Raw genomic sequence first — 19333 nt, forward strand, 5'->3', positions numbered from 1 at the left:
AAGATAAATTTACTTCTTTTACTTCTCTATAACCTAAACTTATTTGTAATTCCCAAATTAAAGAGTGAGCACGTATACTAGTCTGCATCATATGATACCGTGATTCTTAACCAGAAGTGCTCATCAAAACCAACTAGGAAACTTTCAAAATACACTTGCTTGGTCTCACTTCTCTTGGAGATGGGACCTAGGGCTATTCAGGGATTCTGATGGGCTTTCCCTATTAAAGGCAAATATGGTAGAAAGAGCATAGGCTTTGGGTAAATCCTATACCGTTCCAATTAGTGCTATATAATCCTAGGCAAAACTGCCATCTGACCTTAAGCAAACCACCTGTCTTGTTTGCCTGAGCTGTAAAATGGGAATAATTCTTTTCTTGCCTTCTACCAGGGTTTTGGTAAGGATTAAATAAAGTATAAGATGTGAAAGTATTCTGTCAACTGTAAAACACTGGAAAACACTAGCTATTAAGATGTTTCCATGCCTGTGCTCATATACCTATTGTTGCTTGTATTTCTTTTAACTATATTATCTGATCGCATTTCTTTTCGCTCACTGGAGTATGACTTCCTTAAAGACAAAGACAGTGTACTACTTGTCTTTATGTCCCCAGATCAAGTGGTTGGCCCACAGTAATGTTCAATAAATACATGTACTGCAAGATGAGTCTTTCCTATTTCAAGAAGAGAATATGGACAATGATTTTATTCACTACTAATGAAGCAGCTACTAATCTGGAATCATATTAGTCATCGTCTGCAGAAAATTAATTGCAAACAATTTAGTTCTTACACTCCAAAGTTAATCAGAGGCGCCAAAGGGCAACTCACCCAAGTTAAGCTTCTTTTCAACCCATGAAACTATGTTCTTGGTATATTTTGACCATGTTTTAGCATAAGACAAAGCCAATTCTACAGAATCAGTGTTCTTCAATAGCACACTGTCTAGTTCTATAGGAGAAAAATTTCCTGAAAATAAAAATATCAAGTATATATTAAATATCAGCACGTAACTCTGAACAAAGAAGCATTTAAATCCTAAGATGTTCTTCAGTGAAAACTGTTTTAAAAAAATACAAGTGACAAATTTAGAATTAAAGGTCACAGTTTAAACTTAAAATGGTTTCAAATTATATTTTTTACCTTAATATGTACTTCTATTATTCATCAAGTTACAAATTCTATATAACTGTTGATCAGTCTCTATATTATCTATCTACTTTAGCAGGTTTTCTTCCTTAAGTTTTCATGTAAAATTTTATGCATTTTGTGTTAAAAATGAATACTTTAGGTTACTGAGCAAGAAGAGATTAAATAATCCAAAACATGTATTGAAAGTAACTGCAGGGGATTGGACAGTGGTAGAAAGGAAGGAAGGAAGGAAGGAAGGAAGGAAGGAAGGAAGGAAGGAGAGAAAGAAAGAAAGAGAAAGAAAGAAAGAAAGAAAGAAAGAAAGAAAGAAAGAAAGAAAGAAAGAAACTAAAAAAATTTGAGTAAGATTGAAAGTACCTCAACATTACCTTTTTCATTGGATGAGTCCACTGATTCCACAGAAACATTTTCGAAAGACTTACAACATGGAAGAAAACAAATTTTAGATTAGAGCAGAAGATAACAGAGCTTTACTTCAGAAAATTTTCACTCTAATTTGTTACTGTGACATAATTCCTAAAGAATTTCAAGTATTTAGAACTCAAAAGGCCTAAGAAATCTGTTTAGATGCTACATCTTATAAAAATTACATATCTTTTTACAACTACAGTTCTCAAGATCCAAGAATAAATAACCTCATTGTTTACTAACAGCATTAGTTAACATTAATAAATCCATTCAAAACTTCAAATTCTGCAGATTTCAAAAATATTAGTCAGGAAGTTATAGAATCAATCTAAATAGGTTATCACTTAAACTGAAGACAAGGATCTATTTCTCCAAGCCATCTTTCATCATTTTATCATATGACAAGCATTTCTCTGAAGGTCTAGTGGACAACTTAGTGCAGAACTCTCTATGATGATGGAAATGTTCTGTATCACTGTCCAGTAAGGTTACATGTGGCTATATGAGCATATGAAAAGTGGCTCATGTAAATGAGAAGTATATTTTCAATTTTATTTATTTTAATTAATTTAAATTTAAAGAGCTACATGTGGCAAATGGCTACCTTACTGGATAGTGCAGGAAAACATATCTACCAAAATTATGAGATCTTAAACAAATTTGATCTATTTGGTTGGGCAATACAGACTATGCAGGGATTCAATGCAAAAGGATCAAAGAGACCTGGGTTTGAAGTCCAGCTCTATCACTCAGCAGCTGTATGACACTAGGCTATATATTTACACTTACTTAACTTTGGTTTGCCCTTCTGTAAAATGGGGATAAGAACACTTTGACAAGGCTATTTTAAGGAAATGATATAGACTTAGTGCAGGGCATGGTATATAACAAACACTATTAAACAAATGGCAACTATTATTTAAAGTATTTTTCAAAATTCTTCATCCAAGTGATTTTATTTGTAGTATTATATCATCATGGACTTTTAAAGCTCAATCTCTACGGTTAATTAAAAACTGCAAAAAGGAAAATAAGGTGGAAAAGAGAAAAAGGAAAAAGTATTTTCCTATTAAGAATTAGAGAAGGGACACCTGGGTGGCTAATCAATTAAGTGTCTGCCTTGGGCTCAGGTCATGATCCCAGAGTCCTGAGATCAAGCCCCAAGTCAGGATCCCTGTGCAGCAGGGAGCCTGCTTCTCCTTCTTCCCACTGCTTGTCCTCTCTCTTGTCATGGTCTCTCTCTCAAATAAATAAAATCTTTAAAAAAAAAAAAAAAGACAAAAAAAGACCTAGTGTAATATGTGTACATAATAGAGCCAACAGGAACAGGAAATATGATTCACACCTAAAATTTTAATTCTTCAGAGCCTTGTCACACAGACATAATGTTATAGCTTCTGAATTAGTAATATGTTTGAAAAGATAAAATTGAATAAATATAAATGATAGCAAAATATTTAAGGATCTTAAAATTCTTCATTATTCTGATATGGTTTATATACTATCCTTGATTCATTGATGGATGACTTTAGAAATAGTCAATTGTTTTAATATTATAGTACATAAAACAAAGGCCTCAAATAGTCATTCATATTTTGTATCACTTTAAGAAAGACCTGCAGTTTTTATATTATTTTGAAATAACACAAACACTTGGCATATTTCCAAGTATTTGCTGAAGTCCCTCTGGATCTGAATATCCTTAAAAATAAATAACTGACATAGGTCCCCATTGCAATTTTTAAAAATACCTTGCATTTGGTGAAAAATTTTTAGTCTAAAAATATTACTACTATAAATCTCTAAAACAATATTCTACAAATATTCTTCATGTTCTATTATTTCATAGCAATTTTTCTTTAAATTGGGAATTGGGTAGGGGGGCGGTATCTGTGTGGCTCAATCGGTTAAGCAACTGCCATCGGCTCAGGTCATAATCCCAGGGTCCTGGGATGGAGATCTGTTTGGTTAGGCTCCCTGCTCAGTGGGGAGTCTGCTTCTCCTGCCTCTGCCCCTCTCTGCCTGCAGCTGGTGCTCTCTTTAATAAATAAATAAAATCTTTAAAAAAATAATAAATTGGGAATTGGAACTGCAATCCTCTGACACACTGCTCTTAGGGAGAATTAAGACCCACAGTCTATTAATATGTGTTTCATGGTAACAAACTATAGGATGTGTGAAAAGATTAACACCTTCCTTCTTTACTTCTTGAGTTATTTTTCTAAGTTTCTACCAGTTTTTAAGAACTGTGACAATATCAGGAGAGAGAAATTGTTAAGAATTACTTACTAAAATTTTGGACCATATGACATATAGATTCATTACATAAGACACCATAAAACTATCAGCTATATTGTTTTAAAATGAATGCTCCACTTAGTATAATTAAATTTTAGCTCCAGAAATTGACCATAAATTATACTTAAAATGAACTGATCTATTTTTCTCACTCAACTCAAAATCTATCAAAGACTAATACTGAGATTAAGATCAGGAAATTATTGAAATGTTAAAAATATTAAAGTATTTACTTTCACACAAACTTGGCCTACCTTACTTTCCCGAGAAACAGGCAATCGCAATAATGAATCATTGCCTACATCTCCCATAAGGAAGTTTGTCAGGCTATCCAGGGAAGTTTAAAAAAAAAGAAATAAGAAATAAAAAGACAAGTCATTACATTGCTCTGTCACAGGCTTGACATTCAATATGTCATCTAGAATAAATTTTTAAAAAGAAGAACCTTAGAAATAAATTCCTAGGAATCTGTTCACATAAACCACATAGTCACCTGCAAATGGATGTTGCTTCGGAACAGCTATACAAATACTACTAACTTTACTAACAATAATGAATGTATTTTTTCCAGTGTTATGATATTTTATATTGATTAGTACTTTACTTTCCATATATCTACTGAATTATGTGACATGGTCTGAGATACCCAGGCCCAAATTTCTTTAAATGACAGTCCTCTACTTACATATTTCCAAAGGTAAAGGCCAAGGTCTCAATGGAAGAAAACACTTCTCTGAAGAGATCGTTTTTGTTTTCTTCATTAACTTCTGTGAAGTTCACAGCTACAGGGAAAGGTTGGTTACAATAAATGAGAAGAAAATATTTTAAACTAGGTTTATACGAAGTCATTTAATCTCTTAAAAATTCACCCTTACTTATAGAAGCATTAGAAGATTAAGCAATTGAAAAGCCTAATACGCAAAATGAAAAAGATGTTCAAGTTCTTTATTAAAGAAATCATACAAAAGAATCAGCTTGCATAAAGTGGCTGGCATTCCAAACTTACTACTCCATGCATTACATAATTTGACACATCTAAAAAGTGACGCAATGTGAAATCAATCCGTCTCAGAGTCACAGAGTCCATGTTACATCAGACCTCTCATTAAGAGCACTCTGTGCAATTTTTTCTTGCTTATTGCTTTATAGCATTTGCTAAAATAGTTGAATGCACTGTGGCTCACTTTAGTCAAATGAGCTATACTTTTCACTATGCATTACCAATAACTGACGTCATACATACATTTGACATAGCAAAATCCTATATACAAAGCATATCACATAAACACCCAACGCCTTAGAACATTTAAATTCCTATTTATTTATAGCCTTATTTCTTACAGGCTTTTGGGCTCTGAGGTCCATGTTAATTGATTTATATTGTGGTCTCTTGTTTGCCGTAGAGATATTCTAACATTTTGCATTTTGCTAAAGCAAATTGTGTAGCATAACTGAAAAAGTTTTTTTATTGTGACTTCTTCTCTATGTGCCTTTGTGAAAAGCCCAGATACAATTTACCAAGACAAAATGTGAAGGTGGAATTGGCCACTTTTTTCAAGTAACCCTTTCTACCCACAAAGTTAGTTTTAGGAACAAATGGCTCCTTGTATCCCATCCTCCCTAGGAATCTAAGGTAGAGAGACCAAGTGAAGAGCAAGCCATTCTTTGCTTTAAAACAAGCTGTTCTGAAGTTTGGGTGCACAGCAGAATTACCTAGGGAGTTTTAAAAACAAAAATCTGGATCCTACCACCAAAAATTGAAGATTTCACAGGTCCAGAGAGCACAGGTATTTGTTTAAAAGCTCTCCCAGGTGATTTTAGTGTATATCTAGGGTTGAAAATGCTTGCTGGATAGCAAGAATTCCTAAGCAAGGAGGAATGAAACCTCAAGCCTCTAACCCTCATGAAATTACAATCCAGCTTTTATATGGGTAAGTCTTTGTAGATATGAGGGGCTAAGGGCCACATCTTTCATCAAATTCTTCTAAGTATCCCTGATATAAACAAAAAGAAAAACTTTTAAGAATCGTCATAAATAATTTTAAAACTATTTTTGGACTTCTGCTCTGGCCAAGATGGAAAAATAGGTTTACACTTCTGCCTGAGACAACCAAAAGAAACTCATACAAATACATCTAACAAAAATTTTCAAGACATTGGCTATAAGGCAAGAAAAGACAAGAATCTTGACAGGTAAGAAATGAACATGGTAAGTTCTACAACAACCCCAGCTTACTGTCTAACATCACACAGAGTAGAGTTTCCAGCAAAAGAAACTACTACAGATAAAAATCATTTTATAATAATGGAGTCAATTTATTAAGAGGACCTAACAATTCTATACGTTTATGCACCTAATAAACAACTTCAAAATGCATGAAGCAAAACCTAATAGAACCACAATGAGAGTTTCAATAACCCTCTCTCAATAATTGACAGAACTTGTAGATAGGAAATCAGTAAGATTATGGAAGACTTCAACAATACTATCAGCCTCCTCTACCAGATGGACATTTGTAGAACACTCCATCCAGTAATAGCAGGACTCATGTCTTTTCAAGTATACACTGAATATTTGCCAAGATAGACCATATTATAAAACAAGTCAAATTGATTTTAAAAGGACTCAAATCAGGCAAAATATGTTTTGTGACTAGAGACAATGAAATTAGAAATCATGGAAAGATCTCTGGAAAATCCCCAGATACCAGGAAACTAAATAACACACTTCTAAATAACCCATGGGTTAAAGAAGAAAAAGGGAAATTAGAAAGTGTTTTTGAACACAATGAAAATGAAACACCACATACCAAATTGGTGAAAGGGGGCCACAGGCAGGTGCAGAAAGAAGCACAGGTTGTCTGGATTGGGATAGTTCACAAGGGTTTTTATGTCAAATTGATGAAACTGTATCATTTAAATAGATGTACTTTATTTACACCAATTATACCTCGAAAAAGCTGTTTTAAAAATCTCACTGGGAACTAAACTTTAAATAGTAATTTATAATGTCTAGTTAAAACAACTTACAACCAGCAAAAAATGTAAAGCCTACTTATATTTTCTAACCTTAACCTGTTAGACTTTAAAAGAAAAAAAAAAACCTTATCACACTACCCCAAATTCTATAATTATTCTCTTTCTATCTATAAATATTTCTTTCGTAGCACTACACATGACTGGGAGATTTAAAAAGTAGTCATTGGGATAGCAAAAAAACAATTATTTGAATCATCTTTCTTCTTCATCCTTACTTAAGTGAGGTTACAGTCATCGATGAAAATTACTATTATTGCCCTTGTCTCCAATTCAAAACAGCTCTATATTCCTAATACCTTTTCTCTTTTTGGCTTCTGCTCAGTGTTTCAAAGAAAAGTCTCTGGCTTCTTTCCAGTAATAATTCTTCCAGCACTCCTGCATTCTCCAAACCCTATGCCACTTCCCTCCATAGATTTATTATTTCCCACTCAATTGACATTTTTTCTTATGCTAATATACTTAAATCTTTCCTTTGTGAAAGAACTTTCATTTTACCATATTTCTTCTTAAAGCTATGATCCAATTTAATAGTTTTTTTGGTTTTGTTTTTTTATTGCCAAACCTCTACAAATAGGTTATGACTAAATTCACCAGGATTTGGCTTTTCATCCAGTCTAATGGTTATCAGAAGTTGAAAAATTTTGTGAAAAGGGTAAGATAGCAAATTTTAGACTTTTCAGACCACATGGTATGTTGCAACTATTCAACTCTGCCAAAAAAGGAGCCATACATAAATGAATGACACGGTGATACATAAAGAATAAGACTGGCTGTGCTCTGATAAAACTTTATTTACAAAAATAGGCAGCAGGCCAGATTTGGCCCACCAGAAATAGTTTGCTTAGCCTGGTTAAGCAGATGGGTTTCAAAGCCAGTCTGTCTAGGTTAAATCCTAACTCTGTCTCCTACTAGGAACTTAATGTAACTGCTCTGTGCCTCAGTCTCCTAATTTATAAAGTGGGGACAACAATATGTATTTTGAGAACTGTTATAAAAACTGAATGAATTTAGAACAGAGCCTGTTACAAAGAAAATGCTCAATGAATGTTAGTTATTATTTTCACTCAAAACCACCGAACAGGGGATCCCTGGGTGGCGCAGTGGTTTAGCGCCTGCCTTTGGCCCAGGGTGCGATCCTGGAGACCCAGGATCGAGTCCCACATCAGGCTCCCGGTGCATGGAGCCTGCTTCTCCCTCTGCCTGTGTCTCTGCCTCTCTCTCTCTCTGTGTGACTATCATAAATAAATTGAAAAAAAAAAAAAAAAAAAAAAAACACCGAACAACACTGCCAACAAAAACCTATTAGTCAAACTTGGAGGCCTTTTTTCTTCTAAGTTTGCATCCTACTTGTGCACTCTACAACTCCAGCTCTACCATTTAATATATATGCAGCCTTGGACAAACCTCTCTATGTCCCAGCTTCCTTAGTGCAAAATAGAAGTTGACAGAATAATAGTTACTAACCTGAAAAATTTGCTGTGAGGATTAATGGGATAATCCATGTAGAGTTTAACAGTGTCTGGCATACAGTAAATACTTGCTTAATAATGTCTGCTATTATCACTACAAATATTCACCACTTTCTTCCATCTTGAAGTATTCTGCACTCTTAGAAGCAATGAGTTACAGTAACTAGAAGAAGTAGGACTTCAGAGTTTCAGACCTGAGTTCGAATCTAACCTCCTACCACTTCCTGTAGTATTCTGGAAGTATCACCTCAGTGCAATTTCTTTATCTGTAAAATGGTGTATTATTGAAAGATACGATTGAGAAAACAAATGTAAACCACCTAGAGTACAGTGCTTGATAGGTAGTAACATGAATGTATGCTCATGTGCTGTGTATCTATCGACAATTTTACTTTATGCAGGTTCCCACCCAGCCTGGGGTTCTCTTTGGCTTTCTTCTCTATACATTACCCCACAGAACCTTACCCACTTTCATGCCTTTGAAGGAAATGAATCCTTGAACTACCTGTCCAGTTCTAACCTCTGAGCTAGAGATCCACATTTCCAATGGTCTGTTTGATATATTCCTTCCCCACCCACAATCTATCCATTACAACCTCAAAATGTCCTAATTGAACTCACCCCCTCCCTTCTACTCTGTTCTGCAAACTTACTCTTTTCCATACATTCCTTAGCTCATTATCTTTCCTTTCAAAATGCCTCTAAAATATTTTTTCTTCCTTTCTATTCCCACTGCCATTTCGTTCAAAAGGCCACATTTTATCCGTAGTCTGGATTATTTAACAACCTGCTAATTGGTGTCTCTGTCTCCACTCTCTTCTCCCTATTAGCCATTCTTCAAAATTGCATCAAAATTTTGCTCAAGGTTTAAAGAATTACCTCCCTTGGGCTCTCTATTAAGTCACAACAATAAGCGCTAACACACTTTTAGTATCTCTTTAAGAAATCACACAAATACCTTTCATACATACCATCTATTAGTGAGTTTCGAACTTTTTTGACCACAACCTTCAGTAAGAAATACATATATCATGACCAAATATACCATATACATAACAGTTATTAGTTAAGACCTATGAAGTTTCAAAGCATCCTTAGATCTTATAGAATGAATGTTGCATTCTGATTTTTCTTTTCTATTCTCCACAATCTACTAGTGTAATGTCATAAATCAGGGCCCACAGTTTGCAAACTAGAGTTAAAAGATATAATGTAGGCAAATTTTCACCACAGGCCTTGGGGAAAAAACAAACAAAAAGCAGTAAGACTTACAAAATGAAAACTTTAAGTTGCTTCTAAGAAACACAAAAATAACTAGGAAATGAAATGCATACTATATTCTCAGAAAGGCTAAATATGTAACTTTTCTTTAATTTATAAATTTAAGTTTACAAATTTTACTCATCATCCTCAAAACACCAATAGATAAGCCAATTTTTTGGAACTAGATAAGCCAATTCAAAAGTCCTGAGGGAAAAATAAAATCTTAAACAAAAAGAGTAACAGAAAGAGCTACCCCTACCAGATACTAAAACATACTATATGACTACAATAAAGATAGTGTAGTATTGGCACATGACTAAACAAATCAATGGAACAGAATAAGGTCCAAAATAGATATAAATGACAGTTTAGCATATTTATGATAAAAATGGCATTTTAGGGATCCCTGGGTGGCGCAGTGGTTTGGCGCCTGCCTTTGGCCCAGGGCGCGATCCTGGAGACCCGGGATCGAATCCCACGTCAGGCTCCCGGTGCATGGAGCCTGCTTCTCCCTCTGCCTGTGTCTCTGCCTCTCTCTCTTTCTCTCTCTGTGACTATCATAAATAAATAAAAATTAAAAAAAAATTTTTTTTTAAAATGGCATTTTAGATCAGTGAGGAAAAAATGAATTATTTGATAAATAAGTTAGACATGTAGACATTCCAGAACATATCAAGGACTTAAAGTTAATAAATGACATCATGAAAACATTAAATGAAAACACACTGGAGAATGCTATTATAATCTCAGAATGGGAAAGTCCTTCTTAATACCTAAAATCCAAGAAGCATAAAAAAGACTGATAAATTTAAATGTAAAAATAAAATGTCATAAGCAAATCAAAAGATAAAGAAAATTTACAACTTATATTGAAGATTAAGAGTTAATTTCACCTACACAGAGTTTCTACAAATCAGTACTAGAAAAAAAAAGACTGACCATCAAAAACAAAGTGTGTAAAGGGACAATTCACATAAAAGAATGTACAAATGGCTCTAAAACATATGAAAAGATACTCAACTGCACTCAAAATGAGGGAAATGCAAATCAATCTACACTGAGATGCCAATTTTTACTATCAGACTGGGTAACAAAGCTTGGTAACCAGTTCTGTTGGCAAAGATACAGTAAAATCAGCCTTTTCAGCGCTGCTATCAGAACTACAGAACCACTGCAGAGGGTATTTAGCAATATAAAAAATATAAATACAAATGAACATGGCTATTCATCGAAGCATTATTTGTAACAGAAAGAAAAATGCAAATAATCCAAATATCCATTAGTGAACTGGTTAAATAAATTATAGCACATGAGCGTAACAGATAACCTTGCAGCTTTGAAAAAAATAGAACTCACAACAAAAGAATTAAGGAACCTTTATGTATAGACATAAGTTCGAACAATGAGCAAGGAGCAGAATGCTACCAATTTGTGTAAAGAGGAGAGTAAAAAAAAAAAAAGAACATATGTTGCTTATATATGCATAATATGTCTCTAGAAAGACACACAAAAAACCAGTAATAGTTGCTGCTTATCTAGGTAGAGGGTAACAAAGCATCTGAGCTAGGAAAGACACTTCACTTTTATGCCATTTGCATCCTAAACCATTTCAAACTATTGCCTATTAAAAAATTAAGTCTTTAAAACAGAAAGACGTCATGAGGCTTCTACAATTTTATTTATTTATTTATTTTTTTGGCTTCTACAATTTTAGATGCATAATTAAAGCTTGTTTTTCTTGTCAATTTTTAAATATAGATTAAAATACAGATCACGAAAAGCCTCAATAAATGGTCGTATTAAATTACAAATAAGATTGACCAAAATAATTGTAAATAGTGAAAACACAAATACTTAAGTACATAATAAATTACTGAGTGCTGAAGATGTCTTTTATCTACTTCAAAAGTAAGCTGTATCTCTCTTACCATATTGCAAATATTTTGTCAGACTGAACTTCCTGCGTGGAAACAGGAGGAGACACAGGAAATACAAATCACTACTAGAATGAATGGGGAAAAGCTTTTTCTTTTAAAGTTCTTAATTTAATTTAAAGCTTTCAAATTTCCTTTTAAAGTTATCAAAAGGTAAATTCCAAGGTAAAAATTAGAAGAGTCAAAGATTTCAATTTTATTCCAATGCATTTATTATGCATAGGAAGTAGACAGACATTATGCATTCATACCTGTAGTAGCACAAACAAGATTATACCTCCCTGACTCTAAAGTCATTCTGTATATGTTTTTTTTTTTTTTATATGGTGTGGTATATTTGCCAAATGCATCAGCAGTTAAGATGTCCAAAGCAAGTCATGTCATTTTTTTTAACATGTAAACAGGGCTTTAAGACACAAAATGATCTCCATACTCCTGACAGCTTTCTGATCCTAAAGTATAACAGCTTTTTTTCTTTAAGTTTCCCTCTTTGAAATACAAATAAAAATGCACTTTTACAGGTTTTCTGAAAATGTTAAGAGAGACAGCCTATGTGAACATCTAGATTGCCATAGAATAGAGATTCAAAAATGGTTTCTACCTCTACCTTGCTTTTCCAGGGTTTGAAAATTAAATTATCATTAGAAGAAAAAACTAAATAAGCTCTAATTTGACCTCAATTTTTCAGATCACTGAATATTTTTTATTATTAAACTCCCTTCACTTAGATGTCCTCGACATTAAGAGTAAGGAAGAAAGGTTTTATTTAAAAACATAAACTTACACCAAGGAAAAGACAATTTCTTAAATTTTCTAGTTTCATGGAGTTTCACAGAAACAGAGTAAGTTTAGGAACAACAAAAGTAATCTTTTAAGTTTCACCCAACACAAAAGTAAAATCGTAACAATAATCCCAAAGGTAAAGACAGCCACAGTGGGAGATAATATTCAAAAGATAGCTTTACCTCAAAGGAGAAAAGATCTCCAAGGCAGCTGTGAGGCCACTTTCTTCAAGTCTGTTTCTGGAATGTGGACACCAACTATACACAGGCACACTCCTTCCCCAGGACATCCTGACTGCACACAATAGCTACTGACAACAATTGAATGAACTGTGGTCGCTATTTCTAAGCATGGAAATTTTACTATCTATAGACGCAAATTTCCCTATCTAAGTTAAGTTAAATGGCACTTATAAACAGTCTATTTAAAAACAAATTTGGTTACTAAGCACATTCTAAAAAATCACAACAGAACTATCCATTTTTCCCACTTAAAGCCATCTACATGTTTTTCAGTATTTGACATACAGGGGGAAAAAAGAGAGAGAACCACACAAACACAATAAGTCTATGTCAAAAAGCAGAGGAAGTGGTTCTCAGGTATATGGACCATTATTTTATTAACAACACTATTTTCTCCCCCTGCCTCATCGCTTGACACTTGCCCTTTGCCTTCTCTAGATAGGAGTTTTTTTCAATTCCATCATGTTCTTCACATCCAGATTTCTTACACAAATGCTCTGCATCACAATCCCCAACGTACCCTAACCCAGGAAATGCCCACCTGACCTTTGAGACTCAGAATAGGTAATTCCCCTCCCCAAAGAATCCTTTCCTTTCTTTATTCAACCCATGGTGTGAGTCACTTTCTATAGTTACAGTGCTTGAATTACGATTACTTATCAGGGACATTTAACATTGGCGATCACAACTTAGAACCTTGAGCTTTTAAAATTTCATGACATCTTCTTCAAACCATCTATTTCTTAGGTGTTTCCCAGGCTCCTCTATTTTTTCTCTGTTCCTGGGATCTCATACTCCACCTACATTTACTCTGCATACTCTGAGTTGGTGCCATCTTGTTCCATTACCACATATATACCAACAGCTCTCAAGTTCTCATCTTCAACTCCAAACTTCACATTAATCCTCAACATTTAACTTGTCCTAGGTTTCATCAAACCAACATTCAACCCCTCTTCCATAACAACTATGTTCCACCTCTACCACACTCCAGCTTCTTAGATCAGACTGTCACCCCACACCCAGCCCCTTATTTCTAATGATCTCTGGCTGAACTCCCTGCCTCATTCTTCTCAAATACTCCCTTTGCCCTCAATCCTCCTTATACACTGCAGTCTGGAATAACAGATTCTAATAAAATAATTTTGGATGGCAAGTTACTTCATTAGAGGACAACTCCCAATTCTTGATACTTTAGTACATGTAATATACATATATGTGTGTATATCCATATGTAATTTTAGTTTCATTTTTTTCACATTAAAAAAAGTTTAAGTCTTTTTCTCTATTTGGCTCCCTTCTTTAAGCAGAGTCACTACAAATGACAATTTTCCAGCACCAACTGTCCTCACAAAACAAAGACATTTTTACACTAAAAACCTACTTCAAAAGAGAGTGTACTCTTTCAAAAAACTCAAAAATTTTAAATGCCAGTTATTTAGTTTATTTCAGTTACTATTTTTAAACTGCGTCCTGCCAGATGAAGTTTTAATTTTTGAAAGGAAGAGAGTTTCAGGTGTGATCTAGTGGGAATATCAACATATCAAAGTATACATAATTCCTATTGATATATACCAATGCCATATGGGGAGGTAGGACGATAGTCATTATACACCAAGTATTACTTAGATGCTTTTCCCCCACACCAACCCACTTTTATACATCTTTCTTACCTTTTACTTTTGCAGTAAGCATTTCTGCAGCATTATGAAGATCAACAGAATTGAGGTTCTGATGTTTATTCATTACAGATTTTAAAACACGAAGAAGTTCGTCCAGACGTATATGAATGACTTCTTTAAAACAGTCTTAAAGGAAAAAAAAATTTATTTGTTTCCTCAACTAAGTTTCAGGAATGCAAACTATGTAAGTCCATTTTGAAACACACTTCAAGAAGCAGTAGACTCACAATTTTTGCCTACTATATGTTCACTTGTATTTTCACCATTGCAATTAGTATTATACAATTTATACGGCCTTCAAAAAATCTATAATAATTTTAAAGTCAGCAAGGATTTCACAGTTATGGTCAATAGAGCCCTATATTTTTTCAGTTTTCCCAGTTTAAATATGCTTTCAAGATTGTGCCTTCCTTTCCAGTCCCTCCCTGTCTACTCCCAGGCTGCTCCACTCATTTATACCGACTTTAGTCAGATACCAGCATATGGGATTTTATAACTCCGGAAATAAGGTGGCTATATACTTTATCATCCAAACCAAAAAGCTCTAAGCAAGTGAAAAGAGGAGTGCTACTCCTCCCGCCAGCACAACAGGCATATTCCTGGATCACCATCCTAGGTAAATAAAAAAGTATAAACACCTTGACTTTAAAACTCCACTAGTAGTCCTCGAAAAGCAAGTACCTTAAATACAACACTCTGATGTTATTTTTCTTTCTGTAACCTTACACAGAGCATTAGTGTTTCATAATAGTTAACATTTGTTAAATGCTTCCTATGTAGTAGGCACTGTTAAAAGAACTTAAAAGATAATATTCTATTAACTTTCACATCAATCTTATTAGAGAGGTAGATTTAAAATATCCATTATACAGATGAGAAAATTGAGGCACACCTAAGTTCACCAAGTTACTAAACTATGGGGCCAGAATTTGAACTCAAGAGAATATATTTCTAGAAACCAGAAACCATGCTCTTAATGTTACACTGCCTCCCCCACAACAGATTGAAAAACAAACAAAAACCATTTTTTGGGACCTCTGGATGGCTCAGTGGTTGGGCACCTGCCTTTGGCTCAGGTAGTGATCCTGGGATCCAGGATGGAGTCCCACATGGGGGGGGGGGGGGGCGCAGGGAGCCTGCTTCTCTCTCTGTCTGTGTCTCTGCCTCTCTCTCTCTCAGTCTGTGTCTCATGAATAGATAAATAAATCTTTAAAAAAATTTTTTTAAAATAGAGTGTCAGCTTATAATTATACAATTAATTTTTTTCAGAAATGTTGAAAAGATAACCATTAGAAAGAAAAAGTCTTTGGCATAAAAAGACAAAGATGAAAAATTCTACCATTATCTGTCAAATATGCTGTTCATTAACCATACTATCCAGAGGTGGGGGAAAAAAAGGTGTAGACAAGGTGGGGAGCTGAGTATATTAAGGCAAAGAGTACTCCAGGAAGAGGCAAAGAAGAACAGTTTAGAGGGTGATGGAAGCAGAGAGAATGTAAGTGCTTTCAGAAGAAAATGTGACTCATTCATCCAAAGAATTTTAACAACAGAAATATAGAAGAATAGGTGCTGGCTGAAGCAACCTTGGAAATGAGAGGTCTATAAAACTAAAAAGCAAAGGAAATGCTATATGAAAGTACTATACTCTAGTTGATAAAATGTTTTCAATGAGGGTTCAGGTTAACAATTCTGATGTTGCTAGAACGTATTCACTGGAATTGAAAAACTGTAAATGGATGGTGGATGGTGGGAGCCAGGATCTCACTGTTAGAGTAGAAATTTACAAATAAACAGGAGGGGAAGGCTATAATGATTCATAATTGTGGTAGGTTACAGTTGGACACTTCAGTAAGAATTCATGTTTAGCTTAATACAGACACAGGTGGTTACATATCGAAATATTTACAGATATGTTGTATTTACACAGGTTAGTATACACACATATATCTCTTTGCTCTGTCTGGTGAAAGGGCCTAAAAGAAATGACACACAGTAGCAAGAAGCACATGTAACCACTCTGAGTTTGGTTTCTTCTATCATTCTCTAGTAAAAGGAACCAAGGCCCCTGAGGGAAATGGATGATTCTAGGACTGGGGCAGAAAACATACAGGATGAGTTAGGCACATCTAGAAGAGCCAGAAAGTAAGAGCTAAGAAAAAACTAACCCTCGTACTGAATAAGGTATGTCAAGGGTACACAGGAGCCAGCTTAAATAGCTCTAAATGGCTAAAGCTAGAACAATTTGAACAACAAATAAAGTAGTACTAGATTAAAATTCAAAGTATAAAGAAAATATCCATGAGTACATACTGACACAAATAAATGACTGAATAAATTAGTAAGTGGAGGAAAAGCGACAAATCTCTTGTATAGAAGAATGCCAAATAATTTACAGAGATATACTGTCCTCAAGGAGGTGGAGCATACATATAATGACTTTCTTCCAAAGAGTATAGTAGAGAAAGGGGGACAAAATGAGTAACTTTAAAGTATACTTTATTAAGACAGGTGATCAAGGTCGACATTAATAGTGACATATCATGTTTCTAGTGTTATTCTTGATAGGACTCATGATGAAAATGGCACTTATATCTGTTATTTTCCTCCCAATATCCCAATCTAATCATGAGAAAAACATCAAACAAATTCTAATAAAGATTCATCCTACAAAATTCCTAACCAGTACTCCTTAAACTGTCAGGGTCATCAAAAATGAGCTAAGTCTGAGAAATGATCACAAGCAAAGAGGCCCTGAGGAGACATGAGAATTAAATATAATATGATAGGATCCTAGAAAAGGGACATTAGGAACAATTTATGGAAATATAAATAAAACTATGGGCTTTAATCAGTAATAATGTATCATTATTATCAAATATTGGTTCATTAACTAACACATGTACCATACTAATCTTAAGATGTTAATAAATTTTAAAAATGTATATAAGAATATTGGGAACTCTCTGTAATACCTTCTCAATTTCTCTGTAAATCAAAACCTGTTCTAAAAATAAAGTCTAGGGGATCCCTGGGTGGCTCAGTGGTTTAGTACCTGCCTTCGGGCCGGGGCGTGATCCTAGAGTCCCAGGATCAAGTCCCACATCGGGCTCTTTGCGTGGAGCCTGCTTCTCCCTCTGCCTGTGTCTCTGCCTCTCTCTCTATGCCTCTCATGAATAAATAAGTAAAATCTTTAGAAATAAAATAAAAATAAAAAAATAAAAAAATGAAATACAAATGGGTAAGAGATATTAGAAATTTTATGTACTTTTGGAATTTTTGTCCATAAATATGTATTACTTTTATAATTTAAAAATTCATTTATAATTTTTTTAATTCATAGAGAAAATGTGCTATGGATTTTATTTTATTTTTTTTAATTTTTTTTATTTTATTTTATGATAGTCACACAGAGAGAGAGAGAGAGAGGCAGAGACATAGGCAGAGGGAGAAGCAGGCTCCATGCACTGGGAGCCCGACGTGGGATTCGATCCCGAGTCTCCAGGATCGCGCCCTGGGCCAAAGGCAGGCGCGCTAAACCGCTGCGCCACCCAGGGATCCCTGTGCTATGGATTTTAAAGAATTATCTTAAATGATCACTATCTAGATCATCTATTTTAGAATTGTCGATATTAGTTTGCTCAGGTTTACTTAGTTGAGACAATATAGCTTGGTGGTTGGTTAAAGCATTATCTCTAAAATCAAACTGCCTAAATTTGAATTTAAGTTCCATGATTCATAAACCTTGGGTGAGTTACTTAACCTCTGTGTGCCTATTTCCTCACCTGTAAAAGGAAGATAATAGTAGTTACTTCATAGGATTGTCGAATTCAATGAGTTAAAACACAAAATGCAATTGGAACAGTGGCCAAAACATAGTAAGCCCTTCACAAATGTTTACAGCTATTTTAGTTAATGCATTAGCAGAACTAGTTTAATAACAAAGGTTAAGTCTGAAATGGAACCTAGTAGCTTTGAAATAAAAAAGAAGTTCTGGAAATTAATATAGCTTGAATAGCTGTAAAAAAGTAACATAAACGAAGTCTACTGTTTAATATATACATGTGTGTGTATATATATTTATAAAACAAAATAATGGTAATGTTAATGGTGATCCTTTGGCCTACTTATAAAACCAAGGTTGACTGATTACTTAATATCATAGAATTGTACTGTACTATTTTTAAAACCTTAACTTACATTAGTCTTAAAAAAGAGAAAGTCCGTTATCTCTATTCTTCTGTATTCTGATGTTTCACAATAAAATCTACAAATATTAATACACCTGGGGAATTCTATAATAATACTTTGCCTTATTTTATTTTTTAAGATTTTATTTATTTATTCATGAGAGACAGAGAGAGAGAGGGGGGCAGAGACACAGGCAGAGGGAGAAGCAGGCTCCATGCAGGGAGCCTGATGTGGACTCGATCCCGGGTCCCCAGGATCACACCCTGGGCTGAAGGCAGCGCTAAACCGCTGAGCCACCCGGGCTGCCACTCTGCCTTATTTTAAAGTCTCAGGTCGAAAGAGCTTGATTTTTTGAGTGCACAACAACCATCAATATTCAAAATCTGTACTGGGCATTAAGATGGAACTACAAAATACTAATGGCTTAAGTGCCTAAATAAACCAAGGTAATAAATTCTGGCCTTTTCAAGAAAATTAAATATGTGCAGTTAAATATATTTCAGAACTATTATATGTTTTTCAATTTTCTTAGTTTTAATTTCTAACACAGTAAATAGTAAACAGATACAGCCCATATAAACAAAAACCTTCAGGATCCTTGATAATTTTTAACAGTGTAAAAGGTCTTGAGATTCCTTGCTATGGGATTCTTAAAAATCACTGAAAAGTGTGCCTGGGTGGCTTAGTAAATTGAGTGTCTGCTTTCCACTCAGATCATGATCTTGGGGTCCTGAGATGGAGCCTCATGCCTGGGCTCTCTGCTCTGAGGGGAGCCTGCTTCTTCCTCTCCCTCTGACGCTCCCCTCCCCACTTTGTGCATGCTCTCTCTCAAATAAATAAAATCTTTAAAAAAAAAAAAACCTCTCCAATAAATAA

The 19333-nt window shown here is 34.5% G+C and overlaps 1 protein-coding gene across 2 annotated transcripts in view; it reads right to left on the reverse strand.

Moving 5' to 3' along the window:
* ARHGAP29 (Rho GTPase activating protein 29) overlaps positions 1-19333 on the reverse strand; it is a 65996-nt gene that overhangs the window by 31730 nt on the left and 14933 nt on the right. Inside the window, exons 1-6 of one of the 2 annotated variants that reach the window (XM_077905495.1) lie at positions 14261-14401; positions 12528-12652; positions 4543-4639; positions 4112-4184; positions 1520-1568; positions 831-968 (exon numbers count right to left, since the gene is read on the reverse strand). In XM_077905495.1, the coding sequence (XP_077761621.1) occupies positions 831-968; positions 1520-1568; positions 4112-4168 (244 nt within the window). In that variant the 5' untranslated portion in view covers positions 4169-4184; positions 4543-4639; positions 12528-12652; positions 14261-14401. Of the gene's footprint in view, positions 1-830; positions 969-1519; positions 1569-4111; positions 4185-4542; positions 4640-12527; positions 12653-14260; positions 14402-19333 lie in introns of those variants that run through there. The other variant, XM_077905494.1, reaches the window with a different exon arrangement.

Source organism: Canis aureus, chromosome 8, assembly GCF_053574225.1.
Source record: "Canis aureus isolate CA01 chromosome 8, VMU_Caureus_v.1.0, whole genome shotgun sequence".
Taxonomy (NCBI): Eukaryota; Metazoa; Chordata; class Mammalia; order Carnivora; family Canidae; genus Canis; species Canis aureus.